General features: G+C 36.4%; 1 protein-coding gene and 1 long non-coding RNA gene across 4 annotated transcripts in view; one reads left to right on the forward strand and one right to left on the reverse strand.

The window, feature by feature from the left end:
* Positions 1-13,170, forward strand: part of LOC128810197 (uncharacterized) — a 19,499-nt gene extending 6,329 nt beyond the window's left edge. The window contains exons 2-5 of one of the 3 annotated variants that reach the window (XR_008437970.1): positions 3,989-4,118; positions 8,674-8,801; positions 10,793-10,957; positions 11,445-13,170. This is a non-coding gene — a long non-coding RNA (uncharacterized LOC128810197). The remainder of the gene's footprint in view (positions 1-3,988; positions 4,119-8,673; positions 8,802-10,792; positions 10,958-11,444) is intronic. The other 2 variants (XR_008437971.1, XR_008437972.1) reach the window with 2 other exon arrangements.
* LOC128810192 (collagen alpha-1(XXVIII) chain-like) overlaps positions 1-23,649 on the reverse strand; it is a 33,434-nt gene that overhangs the window by 5,607 nt on the left and 4,178 nt on the right. The window contains exons 4-29 of the mRNA XM_053982836.1: positions 23,579-23,638; positions 22,359-22,412; positions 22,237-22,281; positions 21,375-21,401; positions 21,055-21,099; positions 20,375-20,419; positions 19,678-19,731; positions 18,858-18,926; positions 18,114-18,182; positions 16,280-16,348; positions 14,022-14,090; positions 13,524-13,592; positions 13,369-13,437; positions 12,141-12,209; positions 10,870-10,941; positions 10,208-10,276; positions 9,469-9,540; positions 8,722-8,790; positions 8,232-8,300; positions 6,466-6,534; positions 5,337-5,405; positions 4,814-4,882; positions 3,376-3,444; positions 2,598-2,666; positions 1,581-1,661; positions 541-576 (exon numbers count right to left, since the gene is read on the reverse strand). Coding sequence (XP_053838811.1) covers positions 541-576; positions 1,581-1,661; positions 2,598-2,666; positions 3,376-3,444; positions 4,814-4,882; positions 5,337-5,405; positions 6,466-6,534; positions 8,232-8,300; positions 8,722-8,790; positions 9,469-9,540; positions 10,208-10,276; positions 10,870-10,941; positions 12,141-12,209; positions 13,369-13,437; positions 13,524-13,592; positions 14,022-14,090; positions 16,280-16,348; positions 18,114-18,182; positions 18,858-18,926; positions 19,678-19,731; positions 20,375-20,419; positions 21,055-21,099; positions 21,375-21,401; positions 22,237-22,281; positions 22,359-22,412; positions 23,579-23,638 — 1,626 coding nt within the window. The remainder of the gene's footprint in view (positions 1-540; positions 577-1,580; positions 1,662-2,597; positions 2,667-3,375; positions 3,445-4,813; positions 4,883-5,336; positions 5,406-6,465; positions 6,535-8,231; positions 8,301-8,721; positions 8,791-9,468; positions 9,541-10,207; positions 10,277-10,869; positions 10,942-12,140; positions 12,210-13,368; positions 13,438-13,523; positions 13,593-14,021; positions 14,091-16,279; positions 16,349-18,113; positions 18,183-18,857; positions 18,927-19,677; positions 19,732-20,374; positions 20,420-21,054; positions 21,100-21,374; positions 21,402-22,236; positions 22,282-22,358; positions 22,413-23,578; positions 23,639-23,649) is intronic.

Consider the following 23,649-nt stretch of genomic DNA (forward strand, 5'->3'; position numbering starts at 1 on the left):
GAGCAATCATTTGTTATATCTTTTGAAGTGCATGCCAGGACTCATCTGGTATTGAGTCAGTCTTTCAAATACAACCTTTTGCTACTGCTTCTCAGCTTTCATCATAAACTGTAGTAGTATTTATATACTCACTGACATACTTGGCCGAATTTGACTCAAATGTGGTACAAGCTTAGCAGAAATATAAATAAGTTCATAGCATGATAGGCTGTGACAAGTTTGAAGATCTTTGCTCTTTATACTCTTAAATACTTGCAAAAAAACCTTCCTGCAGCAAGTACACACCTGGGTGATCTAACACTAGCTATGAAAGAACATATAGCAGAAAAATACCTAAAGTCACCAGGAACTTTTAATTCCATTTCAGCATAAAGTAGATAAGAAAAAATCAGAAATCTTTGAGTTGGTTTCTTACTATATTATTACTGAGGCAGCTTCTAATCAGAAAGCTCCTTCCAAAATAATTAAAAGGCTACGTTTCATCTGATAGTGTTGTTTATATCTTGCTGTAATGGGATTTAAATAATGGAATTTGCTTACTGTTAGACCTTGGTCTCCCTTTGGTCCGGTTTTGCCCTGTAACAGTGATTGCTAATTAAGCAGTTGCAATTAGATAGTAACATTGTAATTCAGAACACGACTTTCGTGATGCCATTATTAGAAAAATACTTTTCCAATAGAAAGTTAAACTAGAAAACGTGCTTCTGATGCACATGCACTGCCTTGTGCATGTAGTACCTGCAACCTCCTAAGGTGGTTTATGGGAAGTGGATGACCTCAAGTCTCCCACTGGATCACTGACTGCCAGTTGTCTTTCACTGCTGTCCTGGTTTTGGCCAGGATAGAGTTCATTTTCTTAGTAGCTGGTTCAGTGCTGTGTTTTGGATTTATTATGGGAATCACGTTGAAAACACACTGTTGTTTTGGTTGTTGCTAAGTGGTGCTTACCCATAGTCAAGGACTTTTCAGTTTCCCATGCTCTGTCAGTGAGAAGCTGCACAAGGAGCTGGGGGAAGCATGGCCAGGACAGCTGTCCCGGACAGGCCAAAGGGACATTCCACAGCATGGGAGGGCACGCTCGGTACAGAAACTGGGGGAGTCGGCCGGGAGGGGCCGAGCACTGCTCGGGCGTGGGCTGGGCATCCATCAGCGGGTGGTGAGCAATCTTATTGGGTATCACCTGGCTTTTTTATGATTATGACTATAATTATCCTTGGTTCAATTAATAGACTGGTTTACATCTATCCATGAGTCTTCTGGTCGTTTAGGTTTCATTTTCCTTTTTTTTCCTGATTTTCCTCCCCATCACACCAGTGCTGGGGAGTAGATGAGTGAGTGGCTGTGCATATGTAGTTGCTGGTTGGGGTTAAACCATGACAACTGCCTTTAGGAAGAAATCACATCCATGTGGGAAGTGGGATGTTAATCAAGTAAATGTCATCTTTGTGCTTTTAAAGTTTTTAATAGTTTCAGTTTCTTAAATGTTTCAGATTATATGTAATTAAATAGAAAGAACACACAACCCAGCTTTGTTTCTGCGTGGTTTACCAAAACATCTGTGATAAACCTGAGTTACTCACAGGTTCTCCAGATAAACCAGGGTCACCCACATCACCTTTTTCTCCTTTTTTCCCCTTGTCACCTGTAGCTCCACGATCTCCCTTAAAAACCATGGTGGTAAGCAGACAGAAAGTGTAAGTCAGTTTTTGTTACACTTCAGATTTCTCTCTCATAGCCTTTATTGAATGCACATTAAGCTGGTGACATGAGTTAGAAATCTTTGTTAGAGATCATTTAAATAAATTGGTACTTTATGAATTTCATTAATAACTTGTAGTATTGGCTAAGCATTTTTATGGGAAAAAATACCTGAAGTGGTTTGAACAATTAAGCATCTCAAACAACTACATGCAGACTGAGGGGTTTCATGGGCTATTGCATGATGGAAATTATTATCTGTGCCTTAGAAAAATAAGACAACACTAGAGAAATAGAAAAGAAATGCAAGGGTATCATTAGAATGAATAAAGGGAAAATCACACTGAGAAACCTTTTGGCCCAGAAAAGGTGTTTGGCATAGCAGATGTATTAGTGTATCTTGGTTTGATTTTTAGTAGACTATGGGACTTTGTACAGCCTTTCTGAGCCATTGTGATCACACCTAAAAACTGATTCCAACCCCTGTTTCTCTTAATGTTGATTCAGTCTCAAAATTTTGCATAGCAGGTAGGTGAAAGTGATATTAAATCTAATACTTATTTTAAATAATAAATAATAAAAGAATAATAAATAAACATTATATTTCTAAATAAATATAATATTTATAAATATTATATAATATATAATTATAATATATTTATACTATATAAATATATATTATATTTATAAATATTTATAAATAAATATTCTTTTAAATAATAAAAGAATAATATAACTTCTAATAACAATATAACTTCTCACAATAATATAATCTTCTGGTGTCTGGGGCTCCTTTTACACATGCCTTCAATAAGAACTGACTGTAAAAGAGCATTTTGAGTGTGTTGGCTTCCATCTAGGGCATTATCTCACTATTATCTCTGATTTAGATATCATACCTTCTCTCCCAGAAGCCCATCTCCAGGGGGGCCTCGTGGTCCTGGCATTCCTTGAATACCTTGTTCCCCCTAATGATAATCCAGGTAGTGATATTAACCCTTTGTAATCATTCATCACTCAGTAATTTAGAATGTTCAAAGAGAAAGGTTTTAAAATACATTTTAACAAGGATCTTGAGGCACTTGAGACAATTTAGTGGCTAACTTATATTTCTCAAATACTTCTTCAGTATAAAGATACGCAATATTGAAAACCCATATGATTATTATTTGATTTAATTTCAATTTGATTGCAATTTTAATTTTTCCCTCTTTCCATCCCATTTTATTCCTTCTCATTCTACCTTTCTTATTTCTACCTTTTGAATCTGTCTCATCTGACTGATGCTTTGGGTAAAAGTGTATATTACAAGGAAAAATTAATAGTACACACATTCAGGATGGAGGCTTTTTCTCTACTGAATAGAGTGGTAGTACACATAACTAATTCAGACTGTTTCTGTGGGCATGAGAGTTGAGGAAGAGGGAGTAGTATTTTTAATTTTGTAAAGGTATCTTTAACTGATAAAAGTTCATTCTTCTTTCCTCAACACACACATGCTTGGGCTAGTTTGCAGCAGTAGACAGAACATACTTTGCAGGTGCTCACATTATCTTTCTAATTTTCTACCCTTGGGCTCTCTTCATATAAGAAACAATGTGAAATCTCCTTAACACTGTGACGGTCAGACTGACCACTCAGCACAGGTTAAATATTGAAGACACTAAGTCTTTTTACCTTAGTTCCTTGAATACTTTCACCCGGAGGTCCCACAGAGCCAGGTGGCCCTGGGCGTCCTATGGTTCCCTAGAGAATGTTCAGAATAAAAATACACAATAAATTGTTATACCACTGTGTAATTTCTTGTCCTTCCTCTACCAAACATGTCTTTTTATAAGTAGTGGGAATAAGATTGCTCTAGCTGAGAGAGACTCTTTTTGGCCTTTATCAGATTTTAATAATCCAGTTTATACTTTGAAGGAGTCACTTGGCTTAATACTCAGTGAACATGAATCACCTTGCTGATAGAGATATATGCTGCATTGAAGGATGGGTTGTATTGGTGGAACATTGGGGACTGAATTAAAATTTAAGAGAAGATTATTATTGTTTTTTTATCTTTTACCACCATTATATAGTAAGGCCTATACATATACATACTAATGTGGCATTGCAAATAAACACTTGTTGCTAATTTATAAGATAGTTTTCAATAGAACTCTAGAAAAAATGTTCCCCTTCCATGTTACTCACAGGAAGCAATCAAAACCCACACAGTACATATTAATTTTATGTCTATACTGCTATTCTAGTATCCCTGCATGAAATTCTCAATTTCCTCATTTGTAAGGATCCCATGCACATGCTGTTTCTTGGTATTAGTGCTGCCTGAGGAGGTGCTTCACCACTGCTTTTCTCTGGACCCCGCCTTCCTGCCAATGGGAACTGTATCTCAAGGACCAATAAGTCACAGTGTGCAGGTAACTCATTATTATGTTGTATAATCTTTGCATTTGATGTTGTTGAGTTCCTTTTTACTTACATTCAAACCAGTTCTTTTGTATTCAATAGACTTCTGAAACAGCTGTAGTAGTATTTCCAATTTGGGAGGTTTCACAGTGAAAATTGCTTTTTATAATTACAGTTATTTTCAGTCCTTTGTCATGGTTACGAAATAATTTAAAAAATAATCCTTTTTGCAAGGATCAATCCTCATACTGGCTATTAGATGATTATCTGATTTATACAATAAAAAAGAGGAATTAATCCCAGAAGAACTCAACTGTAGTATCTATAGCTGTAAAAATAATACAGGCAAGACATACTAAGTGCTTGCCCAGCCCGTAATTCTGACCAATGCTAGGTCTGAAGAAATTTTTGCCACTCAGTTGCAGCTAGTATCTGCAGGAGCTAAATGTTTTGTCAGTGATCTTCAATGCAAGGTTATCACCTTATCATTTTTCATATGGATCCATGAGGAGGCTATGGTTTATGACTAGTCACCAGAAATATTTTTAATTTTCTACAAAATAAAGATTATTTGTTAGATGAGTTGTTCCCAGTGAAGACAGAAAACATGCAGATGTCTATACATAATCACACATTTTTATAGTATACTTTTCCCCCCTATTTTAGAGATTAGACAAAGAGAGACATTATTGTTTAAATCTCTTACTTTTGGTCCTGGCAAGCCTTTTCCTGGGGGACCGGTGAGGCCAACTGGTCCTCTGCTACCAGGATCACCCTGAAAGCCGATACTTTAAGAAATAAGTAGTGAATACCAAAGTTTAATGTATCTCTAGCACTCCAAGCATCTGTTATACCCAAATGGGACAAAGAGAAGAGAACTATTGAACTGCACTGTGCAAGTCCAAACAATGCTAACCCAAGGATATTGCTGGCAGGACAAGGAAGTTATTGGGGATAAACAGTGGCTGGTGGTCTAAATGTATTCAAGTCAATTATGCACAGTTACACAGGAATTACAATTCCCATATTATATAAAATGAACTCCAGATTCCCCAAACCAAAATAACCCCAACAAACCTAAACCAAAAAAGATCTATCTTTTACATACCAAGAAGAAAGTTAAAGCTGGATTAAATAGGTATTCTGAATATGACCTATAGGTAGGAATTGTATCTCTATGAACTAGAGTATACACAAGCATTTGCTTTTCTAGATTTTGAAGTCTATACCTTAGGTCCTGGTAGTCCAACTCCATCTGGGCCTTGTTCACCGGGAATCCCAGGGAGCCCTGGCAACCCCTGAAATTGCATGCACAGACAAAATATAAATTTATTTTACAGCTACATTGACTACATGCATTTGTTAATATTTATATGGTAGTATCTTAACTATTTTGTCTCTTAATGGGATCACTGTGATCTACAACTGGTTAAACTTTACTCTGATATGCCAGTAGTGTCAGTAGCATTTACATGTGTATTGCATGTCATGCAGGGGCTTGAGGGCTTGAATGTGTTTGAAGATAGAAGAGTCTAATCTGGAGAGGCAGTTGCAGAAGCAGTCCTTCACTGGGTTGCAAAAAATATCAGAAAGTATTATAAATCAGTTTCCAATCTCCATGTCGATATTTGTTAATTTTGGTTCCTCAGTGTGGCAAATGCAAGCACTTTTGCTGTTGTCTTTAGCATAGGCAAATGCAAATATGTGTGGTCCAAACTCCCTGACTGTAGCCAGCAATCTTTTTCTGAGACTTCCTTGCTGCACAGGCAGGTAACTGCCAGGGCTGGTGGAGCACATTGATGAGCAGACTGGATATGTGAGGTCAGTGTTGCACACATGTGCAGGGAAGGGAGAAAAAGGAGCCTTTTCTTTTTGCATCCTTTTTGCAGGGATTTTATATCTACCAATAAAGGCCTCTGTAAAGGTTAGTTCTGGCTCTCTGCACACCAGTTGCTTTTTTAGTGGTTCTGGGATGTATATGAATCCAGCTGCTTAGCTAGATTGTATTTTCCTGTTTGGGAATAAATTTTGTACAGTTGGGCAGAAGACAGAACCCTACAGGAAGATTTTGAGGGAACTGATTGAAACATCAGTGATACGTAGGCAAAAAGAACCCACTTGGAATATGTTACAGGATGTAATCAAGAGAAGTGAACGACAGGGATGATCTTGTGCTATTTCAGGGAGATATTTCATTTTATTCTGTGTTGAAATGCATTTCCACAGTTGAGGAGTTTTAGGCTTTTTAGGCTTTTAGACCAGCAAATCTTTCCTAGTATGTCAGACATGGAGGATAATCCCTTAGGTGTAGCACTTATTTCTTCCCAATTCACATAAAAGAAAAATCTATAAACTTACGGGTGGGCCAGGATAACCATCTCCCTTTTGCCCAAAGGGCCCAGGGGGTCCTGGAAGGCCTTGGTCACCCTGATGAAGGCAGGAAAAACAGCTGAGTGAATGCCAAGACAATTGCTAGCAGGAAATTATCCATGAAAGTGAAACTTACTTGGCAAATACACTGTCATTTGATTTTATCTATCAGCTAATGTATTTTACTATGTGAATTATTATTTTAGGTTTATTTAATCCTGGACTAAACCAGTGACATTTAATAGTGCTCATGATCTACACTCCTGATTCACTAATTTTAATATTTTTTAAGACCTCTGTCTGTTGTCATTTGTGGCCTACATATAAAAAGAAAATCCTTTAGTTGTATTTCCCATATATTTATCATAATTTGTTCTAGAATTCTATTTTCCTGTAGTGCTGTGGAACCTTATTAAACCTTTTGAGTATAACAGGATCTTCCTACGGGAAACGTACAACTAATCTCCTTTCATGGATCCAGACAGCTGGACTATCTCAGGAACAGATTTACCAAGAAAACTCAGGACCTTAACCATCCCAGACACACTGGGGGGTGCAGTGAGTTGCTCAGTTGCTATAGAATGGATGATCAAGATTGCATTTGTTCCTGTAGGTACCCAAAATATGGACATTTAAAACAGTGGCAAGAAAAGACCCATAAAAAAAAAATAGGATGTAAAAAGCTTTACCCTCTATGGCTTTACCCTGTATGGTTGTGTGTCTAAGAACTAAGCAAAAGCAGAACCACTAATGCTGACAAAGACAGCAAAAAGTGAAGAATGTAGTCACAGAACCATGCAGTATTGCCCAGTTGGAAGAGATTTGAGGGACTCAAGACTGAGGGAGAGAGACTTGCAACTCTGAGCAAAGGATGTGCTTCCAGTTGATTAATTCCTGTTAGATCCCCCAAAATGGGACAACATGAAGTTCTCTGAATTGACTGGACTATACCAGAAATTTATGTGATTCCATCAGCATAATCTCCTCCTGATGAAAATTAATGTAAAAATCTTGAAAACCACTGACTGATAAAAAAGAGATAGTGATTGTCACATATTTCTCATGCTTCTGTTACTCTGTTCAGTTCACTCAAAGAAAAAGGGATTAGGGATGTATTCAAAAGTCCTGTCAAACTCACTAAGAAAAAAAGGAGGGGGAGGGGCAGGCAGGATCCAGTATATTTGGAGAAACACAGTTTTATATGTCCTGAGTTTCTTGGTCTTCAGACAAAATCTTTCCTGGAATGAAGAGTAGCTTATGAAAGTTGAATCTAGGTACCACTGAGGCAGTGGTATATGGAAGCCATTAGAGATTAGTTACATATTCATGTTCTTCCTACACTATAACCCTGTGTTATGAATGTTATGAAGTTAATCCTGAAGTTATGAATGAAGCAAAGGAGCCTGGCTGAGAGAAATCAACTGCTTGCTAATTAACATGTAGGCTGTTCTAAGCAGGGTTAATTGTGTGCTCTCTCTGAATTCACTCCTCATCAATTAGAAACAGTCATTCTTCTCCTGGTTCTCTGCCATCTGGAAGGTTACAGTTACAGACTCTGGAGCATTGACCATCCATGGTTTTCCAGCTCTGCAAATCCTTATACTTCTGCCGGAGTTGTAGGACACACACATTAACTGTGGAACATGTGAGTGGAACACTGTGGCCATCCTAGGAGATTTGTTGTTGCTTCACTGAAATCCTCCTGCCTTATTTTACAGTTGTATCAGAAATCAATTTAACAATTTAGGAGCTACCTTTGCCCCAGGAAGCCCAAAACCTGGTTCTCCAATGGGGCCAGCAAGACCAGGCAACCCAATGTCACCCTGCAATGAAGAAAATAAATCCTCTGGTTACATATCTTATTAAACATCACAGGCTGTGGGTTTCTTTTATACAAATTCATATATAATGAACATAACAGCTAATTTTATTTCTTGCTATTGCAAACATTAAACACCAAAAGCATAAATAAAAAAGAAAGAATAAATAGAAAAAATACAAAGAATAAACAAATGTGCTTTGATATCCAAAGTTATTCAAAATAAAGAAATTAACAAAGGTAGGCCACACCTCAAGCTGCCATACAATTAATACCAGGGCACAGTGGTAACTAGATTGGATGCAATCCAGAAGAAGTTTTAGTTGACCTCATAAGGCTGGAATTGTTGCCACAAATATTAACATAGCCTACTTCAGTTTTCACCCTTGGTTTCTACGCACTAGAAGATGGAATGTGGATGGTACCTTTGGTCCAGGCACAGATCTTCCAGGAGGGCCTGGCATTCCAAGACGTCCTGGTGCACCAGGCTCCCCCTGCAGTGAAGGTAGGAGAGAAAAAACAATGGATTTTTCTGAAAGTGAGCATGACTATCACATTGAGAAAACATTTATGCAACAATTTACATTTAATTCCATTAAAATTCTATTAGAATTTCTAATAAGCTATTTTATGCAGAGATCAATCTAACTATTTGGAGAACTGATAACAACCATATTCTGTTTTCTCCATGGAAATGAGATTCTTCTCAGTCACTAAACAAACATGGTTTTAGAAATCCCTTTCTTAGTGTATTCAAGATGTGGTCCACCACATACAGTGCTCAAGAGTACTGAGTATTTTAACAGAAACTCCAAATCCATAAAAGAATATCAGCCATGAGTCAGTGTAAGGGAAAATAAAGTCCTGTCATGTATTTATATTCCATACACCATACTATCTTCTCAAATATTTCAGTATAAAAATACCAGTATGTACCTTTACTTTTGGCAAACTAACAGGGAAGCAATATGGTAAATGCAAAGATTTTTAAAAAACACTGCTAGTTGTTTGTAGGGATCATGGTGATTCTTGCTAAGAGAAGCCTTTGCTGAACTTTTTTGAAATTATTTTTTAATGAAATGAGTTCATTCTAGAACAGTTGTTTGTGAAATCTGAAGCAATGTTCAGCTTTGGGAGACTATTTTACACATATAACATAGTAATTAACTCACTTTAGGTCCAACAGGTCCAGGCACTCCTGTTGGTCCTGTTAATCCACGTATTCCTCTTTGTCCTTGATCTCCCTACAAAAATGGAAAAGACAGTCACACATGTCAAATAATTTAAGAATGTGTTAACTGAAATAAATTGTAAATGTCAGTGAAAGATAGCAAAATTCTATTTGTAGGTGGTGCACATGAGCTGTTCCTATTGCCTTCATTGTCAAGTCAGTTAATTCTGCTCAGGAATTGTCCAGTGTTGGATTTGTACAATTAAAATGACATAGATTTCATCCGAAATTAAATAAACCAATTTACCACAGAATACTGTGAGAAAAAATAAAAGCCAAAAGGAATCTTAAAGGTTGAATAATTGCAACTGAAAAGCAAGTTAAGTAATGACATTAAAAAGATATTAAGAAAAATAATAAAAATAGGAAAATATAACTCACTTGCTAGTACTATTTTTTTTTACTTTGAAGGCAGATAGGGCAAATCAATTGATCACAAAGAAAAGCTAAGAATAGTGTAAAGTTATAAAGGGAAAACTGCTGTTCAAGAAGATTACTAGGCTGTAATAATTGCAACAAAAATGAAACAACTATGAGTCCAGAATATTTTTTTGTTACTTATATTGGAAAAAAAAAAAAAAAAAAAAAAAAAAAAAAAAAAAAAAAAAAGAGAAGTCTTTGATAAACCTATTCCTGGAACATTACAGTTTTGAGTGACACCTTTAGTAAGAAATTCTCACCTTTTCCCCCTGTATTCCAATCCCTGGAGCACCTTCAGGACCTCTAAGACCAGGCAACCCTGGTTCACCCTTGAATAGAAAAATCAAAGGAGTGTTTCAGAGCACTGCATGGACATGGTACAAGATGAACTTTGTATTCCCTTGAATAAGTTCATTAAAACCATAGACCTTTCAGAATCAATGACAAAACTCCCAATGATGTCAGGTGTGTCCAGGGGTTTTTTCCCATATTCAGAAGCAAGCACTGTACAACTCTGTGTGGAATGCAAGAAGTAGCACATTTCCTTAGTGACAGCTGAACTCTGAGTATATAACCTTAAATAATGGAGTTTCTGAATGTAGAAAAAAACATGGTCAGAAGGCCATGAAAGCTTGCCTGTAGCCATTTTAGTGGTTTCCCTCCTGAGTTGCAGGACATTTAATGAATTACACAAAGCACACAAGAGTAAACAAGGTAAGGCAATGCCCCACCCCAAAAAATTAGAAAAAGTAAAGTTTTCCCTTAAAAAGTATATTCAAAAGAGATTTTTTTTTCTGAAAAAAATGCGGTACTTTTCCCTTGTCCATGAACACACTCTCTTCTAGGTTTGGGTGTCAGGGAGAACAGGGAGAACAGTAGCAATGCTTGGGGTGAAGTAGATAGACTGCAGAGATGAACCAACCTTTTGTCCAGGGGCTCCATCTTCTCCTGGAAGACCAGGCAGACCTGCCAGTCCTGAAGGCCCTGGATCACCCTGACATCAGTAAAAAGTAAGTTCTATTAAATGAAGACTCAGTACTATTCCTTCTCTGAATTAAGGAAATCTATTTAATTTTTTTTCCTAAACTTTAAATACATTTGTAGAAAACATTTATGCATATGAAGTCTTGTCTTTTTTTTATAAAGACAGTTCTCATTACTTTGTAGTATCCTACAGTCTGATTGTTTTGAACTGTGCATTTTATATATGCAATTAGAATTATTAGCTATTAATGATTCAGCTTATTCTTAAAAAATAACACTACCATTTCATTAAGTGGCAGCATTTGAAGGAAATATCAGATAGAACTGACTGTGACACAATGATTGTCATCTTGCTGATGAATATCAATGTAAATCAATTATCATAGCCCTATTATGTAAGATTCAGGAGCCTGACCTGGTTTTAGATGAATTTGGGGTCAAATGGGTTCAATCAGCATTACTGTATGTTGTGAAATTAAAGAGAGAGATTTAATAATTTATTTTCTTTTCCAGCCCCTGTCACAAATCCCTAATAAACAAGAGCAAAACCAGGACAGCCTCGTGCCTTTCCACTGTCACAAAAGTACTTTTTCATCGATTCCCCTATTCTGTGTTAATCTGGCTGTTAATGACATAGGGACTGGTCTTGGGCTCTTGGCTGGGACTATCTTGGGCACTTCAGCACTAAAATAATCTGGTTATAGCTTCCTCTCCTCTTAGCAACTCAGCTGTTCTTTCTGTCCACCAGCACAGCTTGTTTCTCGTATGAAGGTGTGAGGATGTAGCCATATTCTGTGTGGAAAGGGAAGGGGCAGCACAATAACCACTGTTCAGGGCTTTTTTTTCACCTCACTGGCTGCAGCATAGCTTACAGTTGGGGCTGCAAATGCTGGCAGCTGTTTAATATTCTGGATGGTTTTCTGCACAGAACTGTGGGTGAGCTGTGTGCAACAATGACTTGAGCATGAGCCAGGCAGATGGAAGTTTCCAGTCACCATAAGTCTTACTATTTTTTATGGAACAGGAGTATTCAAAATGCTGCCATATCTGGAGGTTACTGGAAGTCTGTGTTAAAAATTCAAAAGACTAAGAACCTAAAATTTATTTCTAAACCTGTGTTTATGTGGCTTCAGAAAGCATACTCAGGAAATATAAATTTATAATCCAAATGAATAAATAGATTAAATAATTTCTCCATTAACAATGTACCTTAGAACCAGGTTCTCCAATTCCTCTTTCTCCTGGCACTCCAGTCTCTCCTGGCAAGCCTTGTTCACCCTTAAGCAGATATTAATTTTAACAGCATTATTATGAAAAATATAAAAGCATATGTTTCATTGCTTAAATTTTAAGAAAGATTAGTGTAATATTGTCTATAGTAAGAAGTGTTAAATCCTTGGTCACAAAGATTGGGAATTTGCCACATGTTTTGAGCTGTTGGTGGAAATCATTAATGCTGTAAATCTACACTTGTATGTCCCCGGGAATCTTTCCTGGCAAAGAGCTGATATTTCAGGAGCATATATGACATTCAAAGACAATTCTTTTTTTTTTTTTTTACTTTTTAGCAGTGGTAATCATATCCCTGCACAATCACTTAAAATGTAAGAGGTGATACTTGATTCTGCAAATGTCTTTACTTGTCACGGACACTTGACCCACTTACACCTCTAGTTTCTTTATACCATGCTTTAATAGCCTTCAGTCATCCAGAACTTTGTCACATCTTTCAGGAAACTACTTTAAATTTCCATTCCAAACACCTCTAGGGTGATGTCTTTCATTAACAGTTCTGTATTTTGTGAATCATTTAAGACTAAATTATTCTGACAATGTTTTTTTGAGAAAAAGTAGTCTTCCTTACACCTTGGACCATTTTTAACATCTAGATAGATACACAAATTAAGGTGAGAAAATAAGTAGCAGAAGTTGCAAGGAAGGCGGGCAATCTCTAATGTATCTATGTATGGATTTTTCTGGAATGGAAACAGTACAGTGAGAATAAAAGATGATTTGGAAATTGGGAGAGTCCTCTCTTTTAGTGCAACTAGTTTTTGTAACAGGTTTACTGCACCTCTACGTAATATCAAGAAACCACAAGCTCAAGGCAGACAGCCCTCTCAGTGGAAGTGTATCAGACGAAGTGCAGCTCACTGTCTTGTATGTGGTACTTGAAAGCTTCTGTGCGAGTCAAGCAAAAACCTAAATAAATAGCCAATAAATGGCTATTTTACCAAGGCTTTTCAGTGGAGTAGGATCTGCTGTATGGTTTATAATATCAATAAAGAAAATATTTTCCTGCATCCATGTCAATACTTAGATTGGTGTTCAGCAATCCAGTTTAATGTGGATAATTATAGAAATAGACCATTTCTTGATCATGCAACATAATGATAAAAACAGCACAATAGCTTTTACTTCAGAAAAATTCCCTGACCTTTGGTCCAGGTATCCCCTGTCCTGGTAGCCCTCTAGAGCCAGGTGGTCCTTTTGGGCCCTCCACTCCCTGAGAAGAGTAGTTAAGTAATTATTAAAAAATAAAATAGTATCTGTTACTGTACACTGAAGTGTGGGGTTAGGGGGAAATTGTACCTTTTCTCCTTGAATTCCAACTCCAGGTAATCCAACTGATCCTGGTAAACCAGGAGGACCACAGTCACCCTGGCAAACAAAGTACAGTTGCTTAGTTGTGCAAGGATACAGAAACAATCTGAGACAACTCCCATGCTAGTCAGTACATGTTGACTTCTTTTGAAGTCAGTAAAGCTGGGGATCTGACCTTTTATCTTTCACACATGCATTTATTCCCCACTGGTTCAGTTGCAAACAACCTCTAGTCTCCTTTTCCTTTTTAAAACCTTAACTTTTACACAGAATCAGATGCTTTTTCTAACATACTCTATTTTAATATGAGGAGATGTTAAAATGGGTTGGGAGAATTTATTTGGCATAAATCTCAACTAAATACCACATTATCCAGTGTCTTTTATGGGTTCCTTGCCTCATTGTACCTTCTGTAGTATCAACCCTGTATTCCCTGTATTAGATTTAGTTGCACTCCATTAATCCCCTGGTGTAATTATTGCTCACCTTTTCACCTTTTATGCTGATGCCTGGAAGTCCACGAGGGCCTTTTGGTCCATCAAAGCCACGATCTCCCTACATGAAAAAATAATAAGTTGTTAACTGTGGAGACACACAGCTGTTCTCACTGAAATAATTAGAGACAGTGTTTGCTCTGTCATAATGAAAACCAAAATGAAAAGAACCATAAAACTGCTCCTGGATCTGTGTTCCAGGACACCAAAGAGATTATCTTTTCAAAAGAGTTTGCCCTGCAATTTGAAATTGCTGAGGAAAGAGCTGAACAAACTTCTTTCTTATCTTTGTGCCCACCTCAATTACTTAAGGTCCTGTTCTGCTTCCTCTCAAATCAATGGCAAAACCACACCTGATGTAAATGCCTGCAGAGCTGAGTATTGAGATTAACTAAAAACTGAATTCTAGTTATTTTTTTCATGGGTTAATCTCATTAAAGTCTGGGTTAATCTCATTGAAGTGGGATAATGAGGATCTGGCTCCCACTAAGCATTTGCCAGAATGAAGACCAGGTTGACTGTATTGTTATAGAAGCCTATTTGTAAATGTTATTGTCTTTCTAAATGTTCATTTACAAAACAGTACTCTTGGGGAAAGTATCAGTTACTAATAAAGGTACAAATATTGTGCTTTCCTGTACTTCTCTTAAGAAAACATATAGAGGCAGATGTTAGCTTGTATAAATTGTAAAAAAATCACCCAAGCAATAAAATTATGCCCCAGACAGTTCTTTTCTATCCTTAGTAACCAATTCCATAATTTTAACTCTGACAGAAATTCATTATGAGGATTTCTGTTTAAAATAACATTCTTTACTCCTGATGCTTTAGAACATCTGCCTTCATTATCCTTTTTACTAAACTGTAAGCTTGTAGTAATGAAGAAAGCAACTGTAAAATTTGCTTAGATTTACAAATCACCTGTTTAAAATGTGTTTAAAACCAAAGAATTGACATTCTTGGCAGCTACAGATTGGATTAGAGATACATATGGACTCTGTTGATACATGCCTGGCTCCCGGTCAGACTTGGCAGTAAAAAGTAGTACATTTTTTATAGAATGAAGAGTTCCAATAATGCTGACAGAATTCCACTTTGATTATTTTATTCTGCCTATCCATCTCTACTGCTTAATAGTTTTGGTTAGATTATGCATTCATCTGTACTTGTTCCCACTGTGCCCTGTTGCTGTGTTTTAGTTATTAGTTGTGGTGTTTCTTCCCACATTAATTAGTATTTCAGTGGCAATTGAGTGATTTTGAAATGCATTTTCTTCAAATTGCATTTTTGTTAGTTTTCATTGATGAGATCTACTAAGCAGATACAAGCCATCAACAATGAGGTTAATTTATGTAATTCATCATCATAAAATACACACTGTATGTTTGAAGATATTATGTTACAATGTAGCAGCAGTTACATTTCAATCTGGCTGACAACAGTATTGTGCTAAGCAGAAATCCTAAGATTTTTAGTAAAGGGCTACTCTCAGAGAAAATCTGATTTTTAGGTGGGCTCTGCATCTGTGAAACCATTTTTTATTGTTTTCTCAAGCAGAATTGGTGCTTGCATAAAAATGAGAAAACTGTTTAGTTGCTCATTTAGTTCATCTACAATCTGTGTCACTTTGTTATTGTAACCAAAGGCAACAACTCAGCCTAGCAACTGGTTTTCAGTGGGCAGCAAAAGAATCTTCTACTAAGTCCATCCATGTAGGTACAACTACCGCTCTCATTACTTCCACTGGATCTGCAAATTAGTAACAGTACCTTTCTTTTCCAATAAACTGAATTCAGTCTTCTGCTAAAATGCAGAAGCCAGTGGCTGAGGTATGTAAGAAGCTTATAAGCCTGTCTTTATAGCGACAGTAAAGATCTCTATATAAGGACTAAGAAAAAAATCCAACAACAAAATGCTAAATTTTTCATCTAGGAACATTTTAATGGTATTTTATTTAAAGTCAAATGCTTGAGGCTGTTTAAAAATTATTGAATTAATTCCAAGCTTAGATCCCACAAATCAAGCATCAGGTAATTAAATATTGGCTTTCCAGGCCCCAAAGGCTAGCCGTGCCTACAAGTCATGTTTGGACCAAGTGAATTCCATCAAAATATATTGGATTGTTTGATGGAAAATTTTAATTAAATTTACAAGGTACTTTCTCAGATTCCTGTGCCTTCTATGGACTTTTCTTGGCATGCACTCATTTAATGGTGCTGCTCTGGTCTTAGAACACTTTGACTGTTGTACCTTTGCTCCTGGAAGCCCTTCTCCTGGTGGACCTCTTTCTCCTTGAACACCTTGTGGTCCTTGAGGCCCCTGTTAATATAAGTTTAAAATGACCTAGGATATGTATTAATCACTCAGATGAACAGCAGTGCATTCTATGTCATTGTCTGTTATAAGCATGTCTTCAGATGTTGCTGTAGTTATAATCTGTTACAAGTAATACAGTAACACTGCATTCCCAGTGAATAAATGATGAGTGTTCTGGCCTGTAGCAGTAACAATACCCTTCAGGTTACTAAGGAATCACAGATTATATAGATGAAATTTCTACTCCTTACATTTTGGAAATCTTCACTCTCTAAATTTTCATTTTACAAATTCTTGCTAATCCTTATTAATGTATCAGTATAATCATGAGAGACAGATCCAGATTAAAGCCCACGCAGAGTAATGCTGAAAGAGACATAGCTATAGAAAGATGTGACTGTAATTGGCAAAGAGAGAAATACATGCCCTTCTCTTTTTGAAAAAAGATCTGATAGAAGCACAAGGGGCAAATAACAAAAAAAAAAAAAAAAAAGTGTGTCCAACACCTGTGCATATTGAGCCTGCTTCACAGTGTTTTCTCACATCTGTTTTTTGAAGTTTTTTTCTCAGATTTATTGCTTGGGGTTACACATACATCACAGAAAGCTGGTAGATTTGTCTCTGTATAGCCTAAATAGGCTTCTCCTTCTGCACAGAGCTTTAGAATCATTCCTGAGGTATGGATATTTGGACTCAATTAAGCCATTAAAATGAACTTCTTTTGAAGCAAATAAACTTTAAAAGAAATAAAAGAAGCGTATTTAGAATATATTTTTAAAAATCAGAATCGCTAGTTATAGCATTATTTTTTTGGCAAGTAAAGATTCACATCACAGGCACCACTTCCCCCATAGAGTGGGTCTTTGCTCTGTGCTGTTATTGAAGAGACTCTGGAAGTGTTACTGCCCTTCTTGGACTGACTGTCTCCACCAGCCTTATTTGTAATGCTCTTCTCCTTGGGCTCTTCAGCAAGCACTCACTGTTCTCCAGTAGTGTATTTTCAAGCAAATTTGAAATCAGTCAGTTCACCTACCAAATGATGATTCTCTTTTTCATGGGAGCACCTCTTATGAAATGTTTATTCCAAATTTTGCCTTGTTAATAGGGAAAAGGTACTTGTGAAAAAACTGATTGAAATTTCCCGCATGGTTGCACTAGAAATCTTTCATCCAAGTGAAGAGAAATTAATTTAAGTTTGCTGTATTGTAAATAGTTCAGTAAAAGGTGCTGCCTGATATTTAGAAAAAAAGGACCATAAAATTGACATGCTGGTCTTCTGTCTTATCACAACGAGATGGAGTTTACAACTGCCAGGAAGAGGAAGGGAAGGAAAAGCAGGAAGAGAGTTCAGAGCCAAACCTACTATAAATTCTGAAAGTCTCCTCCTTAAAGCCATGCTGATGCTAATGTTCTAGTGATACTGAAAAGCAGTCAACTTCAAAGTTATCACATAGGGATTTGACCCTATTAAATCTATCAGGGGACATATTTATTTATATATTTGTGGGGGTTTGCATCAGATGTTATATTTTCATACTCGTTTTGGAGATATGATAATTAGAGAAGTTAAGAAATTGGAAACATTTCCAGTTTATTGAGGGAAATGAGAGTCAGACAACATAATATATGTAAGAGTGAGAAATGGTAGAAGAAAGAAAAGAGGTGGTATAATTTAGCACACATTTTAATATGTGCTAAATCTTCCCCAATTGAGAATTCTTGCTCTCTGTCCGACTTTCCTCTCACCAAATAAAAAAACCAGACATACCATAAATCCTGGCTCACCAACTCCAGGTGGGCCAACAGGGCCCGGTCTTCCTGTCAAACCAGTGTCACCCTTCAAAGAAAGATGTACTTTGAATACACCTGATTTAGGTATTTTTATGTGTGCAGCATATAACAGCTCATCAGGCATTCTTTGCTTGAAATGTTAGATGTAGGAGAATACAGGAACAGCAGAGAAAATCTGAGTGTTCTCAGAGTCATACACCACACGAGGCCCAGCAGGCACTGAACTGGGGCAGTTTCACAGCTTTAGGGGACAGCGTCAGTTCTGCATTTGAGAGAAGACAATGTTGAGTCTAAAAGATTAATTATTGCCTTCATACACCCAGTCATGTATCACTTACTGTCCTTTCCCAAGAAGTCAGTATTTCTATCATGGAGTTTCTGTTCTTTTTATGCCAGTCATCTAAACCAACAAGCCTGTTTTGCACAGATTAATTTCTGTTTAAGACTGAATGTGTTTTTACCTAACCTTGCTCTTCTTGGGTTGAGTTTATAACAAGCATAACAACTACTGTAAAAAAATCCTTTAAAGTATATACTGAAAATGTACTTTTTGTTTGCAACTGTTTGTAAAGTGTTTTGATAACATACAAAATACCTTTCTAGTACCACAAAACCAGCATTTATGGTCTTGAATTTTCTTGTGAATCAGCAAGTCTATTAGCTTAGCTGTCCTGATTCTTATCCTACAATACATGCAATACAGAAGATGAGATTTTTGTACCTTTGGGCCTGGCAGTCCTATTCCAGTCTCTCCAGGCAAGCCAGGTGGCCCTGGAAGACCTCTTTCACCCTTTCAAAGAATGAAAAGAAAACAACCTTGCTTATAAATTGATGTCTAGGAAAATCAGTTTAACTCACATTGTAGATTAATTTTTAGTGCATCCTGAATTTCAGCCCATTGGAATTGTCTTACACAGCACTTCATTTGTTAATCCTTTCAAAGCTTCAAAATTCCCTTGTAATAATTCATCTTGTACAAAGATAAGAGATTAAACAAAAGGAAAAATGTTTCATAGCATGTAAGTTTTGACACTGAACTGTTCTGTGTATCGCTGTTGGCCAGTTGGTGCAAAGAAGATACCAAGAGAGATAACAAATAATGTCCCTTATACACTTATTTTCAAGTTTTTCTTCAGGACAGTATTCCTTTTGAGCTACAGAATTCTTCTTGAGAATGTTCAGTTTCAAGAAAAAGCTTGATTTGAGATGCCAAACAGAATTCCTTGGAAAAAAAGAGTTTTAAATTGAAAACTGAAGAAGTGCAATGCTAAGTAGTATTCTGTGACTCTACCATATTTTAACTGTTGATTAATAAAGATGGGAGTGTGATTTGGACCTGAATTCTATACAAAGAGCAAAGTAATAAATACCTTTCTTAAGAACCTTGTAGAATGCAAAAAGTACAAAATTTGCTATCTGTATCAAGTTAAGCTGTTTCCACTACAAGAAGGGTATAGAATATAAGGATAAAATTATAATTGTTGTGGGCTATATTAATACTTTTTAACATTAATTAAGAGAAGAAATAGAGCAGTTCTTGCCTTTGATCCTTGCAGGCCTTCAGGCCCTTGATCTCCAGATTGTCCTTGCAGACCCTATTAAAACAGGAGTGGTTTCAATGAGATTTTTCAAGCTTTCATAAAAATGGCAACTTGAAAAACAGTCTATTATTTGCTGAAGTCTGCATGGAAATAAGAGTTTTAAACATATTAGAACTGAAGCTTCTCTTTGTGATGCATGTGTATTTTTAGTTACTCAACCCAGTTGGAGCTGGTTCTGGTATTTGGGGAGAGAATTTGGCTCTCCCTTTTTTTTGAATACAATTAAAGGTAATCTACTTTCAAGATCTACTGAAACATCTATGATGGGCTAAGCTTCTTGGCCATTAGTCTGAGAGTATTGGGATGATGAGACTAAAGATTTTACATGTACTTCTTGAGGAAATGAAATAGTTAAGACATTGAAAGAGAAATGAGTGATTTTGGTCTTTATGGAACTGTATTTGCTGTGGTCTTTGAGAGTGAATGAATTATAAGAATGATTTATTTGACTAGATTGCTTCTCCAAAATCGTATTAATTTTGCTATTTAAGAAGATAGATTTTGGGTGCCTTGAACTCAGCAACTCAAAGATTCCATGTCAGTAGGGGTATGATATTATTTCAGATCTTTGAATCCCAGGGAACCAGGTATTGTTGTTTTCATAGCTGTTTTTTTTGGGTTTTTTTCTTTCTTTTACCTGTATCCCTCTTACTCCTCTGGGGCCTACTGGACCTTCAGGACCCTGAAAGATAAGTGAAAAAAATGATATATTTCTGTATATTTAGATTTTGTCAAAACCAGTTTTAGGAAACTTTTTACTAAGGTATCTTATTTAGATATCTTTTCATTAAAATCAAAACTAAATTTAAGAGAAGCTCAGCAGCCACAAACTCTTAAATAAATATTTTTAAATTGACTGGTAATCAAAGTACAATGTAATGATGAACAGAGTTCACTATCAAGGACCAGTAATCCAGGATTAAACTCTATTTGCTCTATTTGAAATATTTTAAGCAATTATGCACTAAATCTTAAAGATTGGAGTTAGAAATCTAGTTTTCATTTTTATGTCTCATTCCCTTTGTTTACTATTTCAAGCCTTCTGCCTCTGTTAAAGTAGAGTTTTACCATTGTTTTAAGCAGGCTCAGACTTGGGCCATAAGAGGAATCATACAAAAATGTAGAAAGAGTTCAGAAAGTTAGTAAAAATGGTGTCCTTGCTCACTACATATTTCAAAACTCTCAGATGTCAATTTCCCTCAGCCTTAGAACTAATATATGCCTTAAATCTACCATCCTGCTTGTTATTCAGGGAATTGTATTCTTTTTTGTGGTTTAACTGTGTTTCTTGGAAACAACAACTTTGTGGCTACTTACTCTGTCTCCTTTTATTCCTGGGATTCCACATTCACCTCTTTCACCCTGGAAAGGAATAGGAATAAATACTTATGAGTTATATTGGCATATCATCCTTATTCTCTAGGTGCTTTTGTTGAAAACCTAAATGTTATTCTATTCAGGACATATTATAGCACTTATGCTGCAAGTTCATTGAGGAACAGTTGCATCTTCTATTACAGCTTGTGGAGCAGCTGCTAAGATGATGTTATTGTTCCTCACTAGTATTTTAAAGAAATACGGCATATATAATAAACAACACCAAAGATGTAGGCATCAATTCTGACTAAAAGACATACCTTCTCTCCTTTATATCCAGATTTCCCCTGGGAAAACAAAAAAGCAAGGCAGGTTGTGATGAGATATAATCCAAAAGTAGGAATACGAGTATTGGCTTCCTTAATATTCTACTCTCTTCAGAAAAATAGCATTTCAAACAGAAAAGGTGACTCTGATAAATATAGCAATATGATTTGAAATACTGTGCCTTTTAGTCATGGCAGATGCTGTTGTATGGGTAAATAAATTGTATTAATGTATCATTTTAGACTGGGATTCTGGTGATGTAAAAGCAGATCAAGTAGAGTTGATACTTCCATCTTAGTGAAAAACATGCTAAAATAAGAAAACAAGAAAAAGTTACTAATTAAAGAGGATGTACTGAATAAATAAGAAGGCATAAAGTAGAGGGATTCAAATGTGAATGAATTCAGAATTACGCGCTAAGAGACTGGTCCTACACTTACTTCCTATATGTATTTCATTCAAATTTTTCACTGCTATTATACACGGGGTCCTTTATTTGTCAAATTTAAATAAGCCCAGAATGATTCAGGCAGAGTGCCAATTTCTGTAATGTTCTTAGATTATCATATCAGAGCATTTCAATGTTTTGGAAGCACTATGTATTATTGGAGAGTATTTTCTAGATCACACATAAAAGAAGGAATTGTTCCTTTTCATTAAGCAATGAGAATGTTTTCAGTTCTTCTAATGTTAACGAATCATTAGATGGTAAACCAGAATTGAAATTTGCTCTTATAACAATAATTAAAAAAAAAAAAAAAAAAAAAAAAAAAAAAAAAAAAAAAAAAAAAGGTGGTATTTTGCCTTAAAGGAACACTGCTCACTGGAGAAGGAGAAAAAAAAGTATTTTTTTACCTCTATTCCATCTCGTCCTGGGATTCCATTAAGACCTGGGTCCCCCTATGAATAGTTCAACATCAAGATCAGTGAAATAAGGACAAGACAGATCTTTCTCCTAAATCTGAAAAACCAATCACCTTTGCTCCTTTCAGGCCTGGAGCTCCCTCGTCTCCAGTGCGTCCCTTTTTACCCTGAAAACAACAAAATACAATTCTTATGATATATGTCAGTAAACATAATTTTGTTTTACAATATATATGCTGTTTTTCTCAAAGTTAAGATATTTGCTTCCTATAGATTTATTTCTCAAAATCTCTGCATTTACCATAACATTGAAAATGAATATCTAGGAACAGCAGAACCAACTCAATAGGCAGTCATTTTTCTCTTTTGTCTTTGTTATAAACAAAACTACTTTGTTCAGTTCTTCTCTGAAGAAAAGAGGTGATCAGCTGTTTTTGTAACTACCCAGCTTGCTAAATGGATGTTTTGTTTTCTTCTCAGCTCTTTGGGGTGTATGCTTCTGTGTAAGAAATACCTGCACTTTCCACGTAAAGACAGCAGATATTAACCCAAACAAAACTACTGTTTGCACACAGTAGAGGGTACATTTTCAATTAAAGTGCATTGTACTGTGCTGCACAAACCCAGGGTGTCTTTCTGTTTGTGTATGTATAGGATATTCAGTTCAAAAGGATGAGGATGGGCAAATCTAGGGCTCTCTTTCAAGCTCTGACACTGTCCCTTCACCTTGAGCAAGGGCTATAAGGTACTATAGTGCTTTTAGTTCAATGTCAAGGATATAATATCAGATCATTCAGTTCTTTTTGAAATCTAAGCCCTGCAGTTTAGATCACCAAGCCTTGTATGAAGCAACCCCCTAGATTTGCTAAAGGGGTTCTATTTGAAAGACTATTCTGAAAGAAGTCCAGTCCACTTTATTCTTGTCTCAGTTGTTCCTAATGCTTCAGTATTTTGCTCTCTCTCTTGCTTTCAAAGAGCTTTTTGGATATTAATGTTTGATTTGTGGCTAGTTAGATCCAGCTGGTCTTGTCTGCAACAGGAAAGGTGCTCCTTTCTGCCTTTCATACTGCTGTGGCTAAAACCTCCCCACACCACACTGTTCCTCCTGTCTGTTCCCACACAGAGGGAGTGTCTCATGGCGTTCTCTGGCCTCTCGGTGCGCTTCCTGCTGCTGTGGCATCTTCACGCAATGTAACTATGGAGGAGTATGTATTGACCTTTGAACTTCTGTTGTCTCAGGATTTGGGTTCAAATAATTTCTTTAAAAATTTTTAACAATTAATTATGTTTCAACTTATACTGTATATCAGTTATTTGAGTGACAGCTACTTACAGCAGGACCAGGAAGGCCTCTTTCCCCCTTCTCACAGTTACATGTGTCAACCTGGGGACACTTTGAATGAA

This window comes from Vidua macroura, chromosome 7 (genome assembly GCF_024509145.1).
Source record: "Vidua macroura isolate BioBank_ID:100142 chromosome 7, ASM2450914v1, whole genome shotgun sequence".
NCBI classification, from domain to species: domain Eukaryota; kingdom Metazoa; phylum Chordata; class Aves; order Passeriformes; family Viduidae; genus Vidua; species Vidua macroura.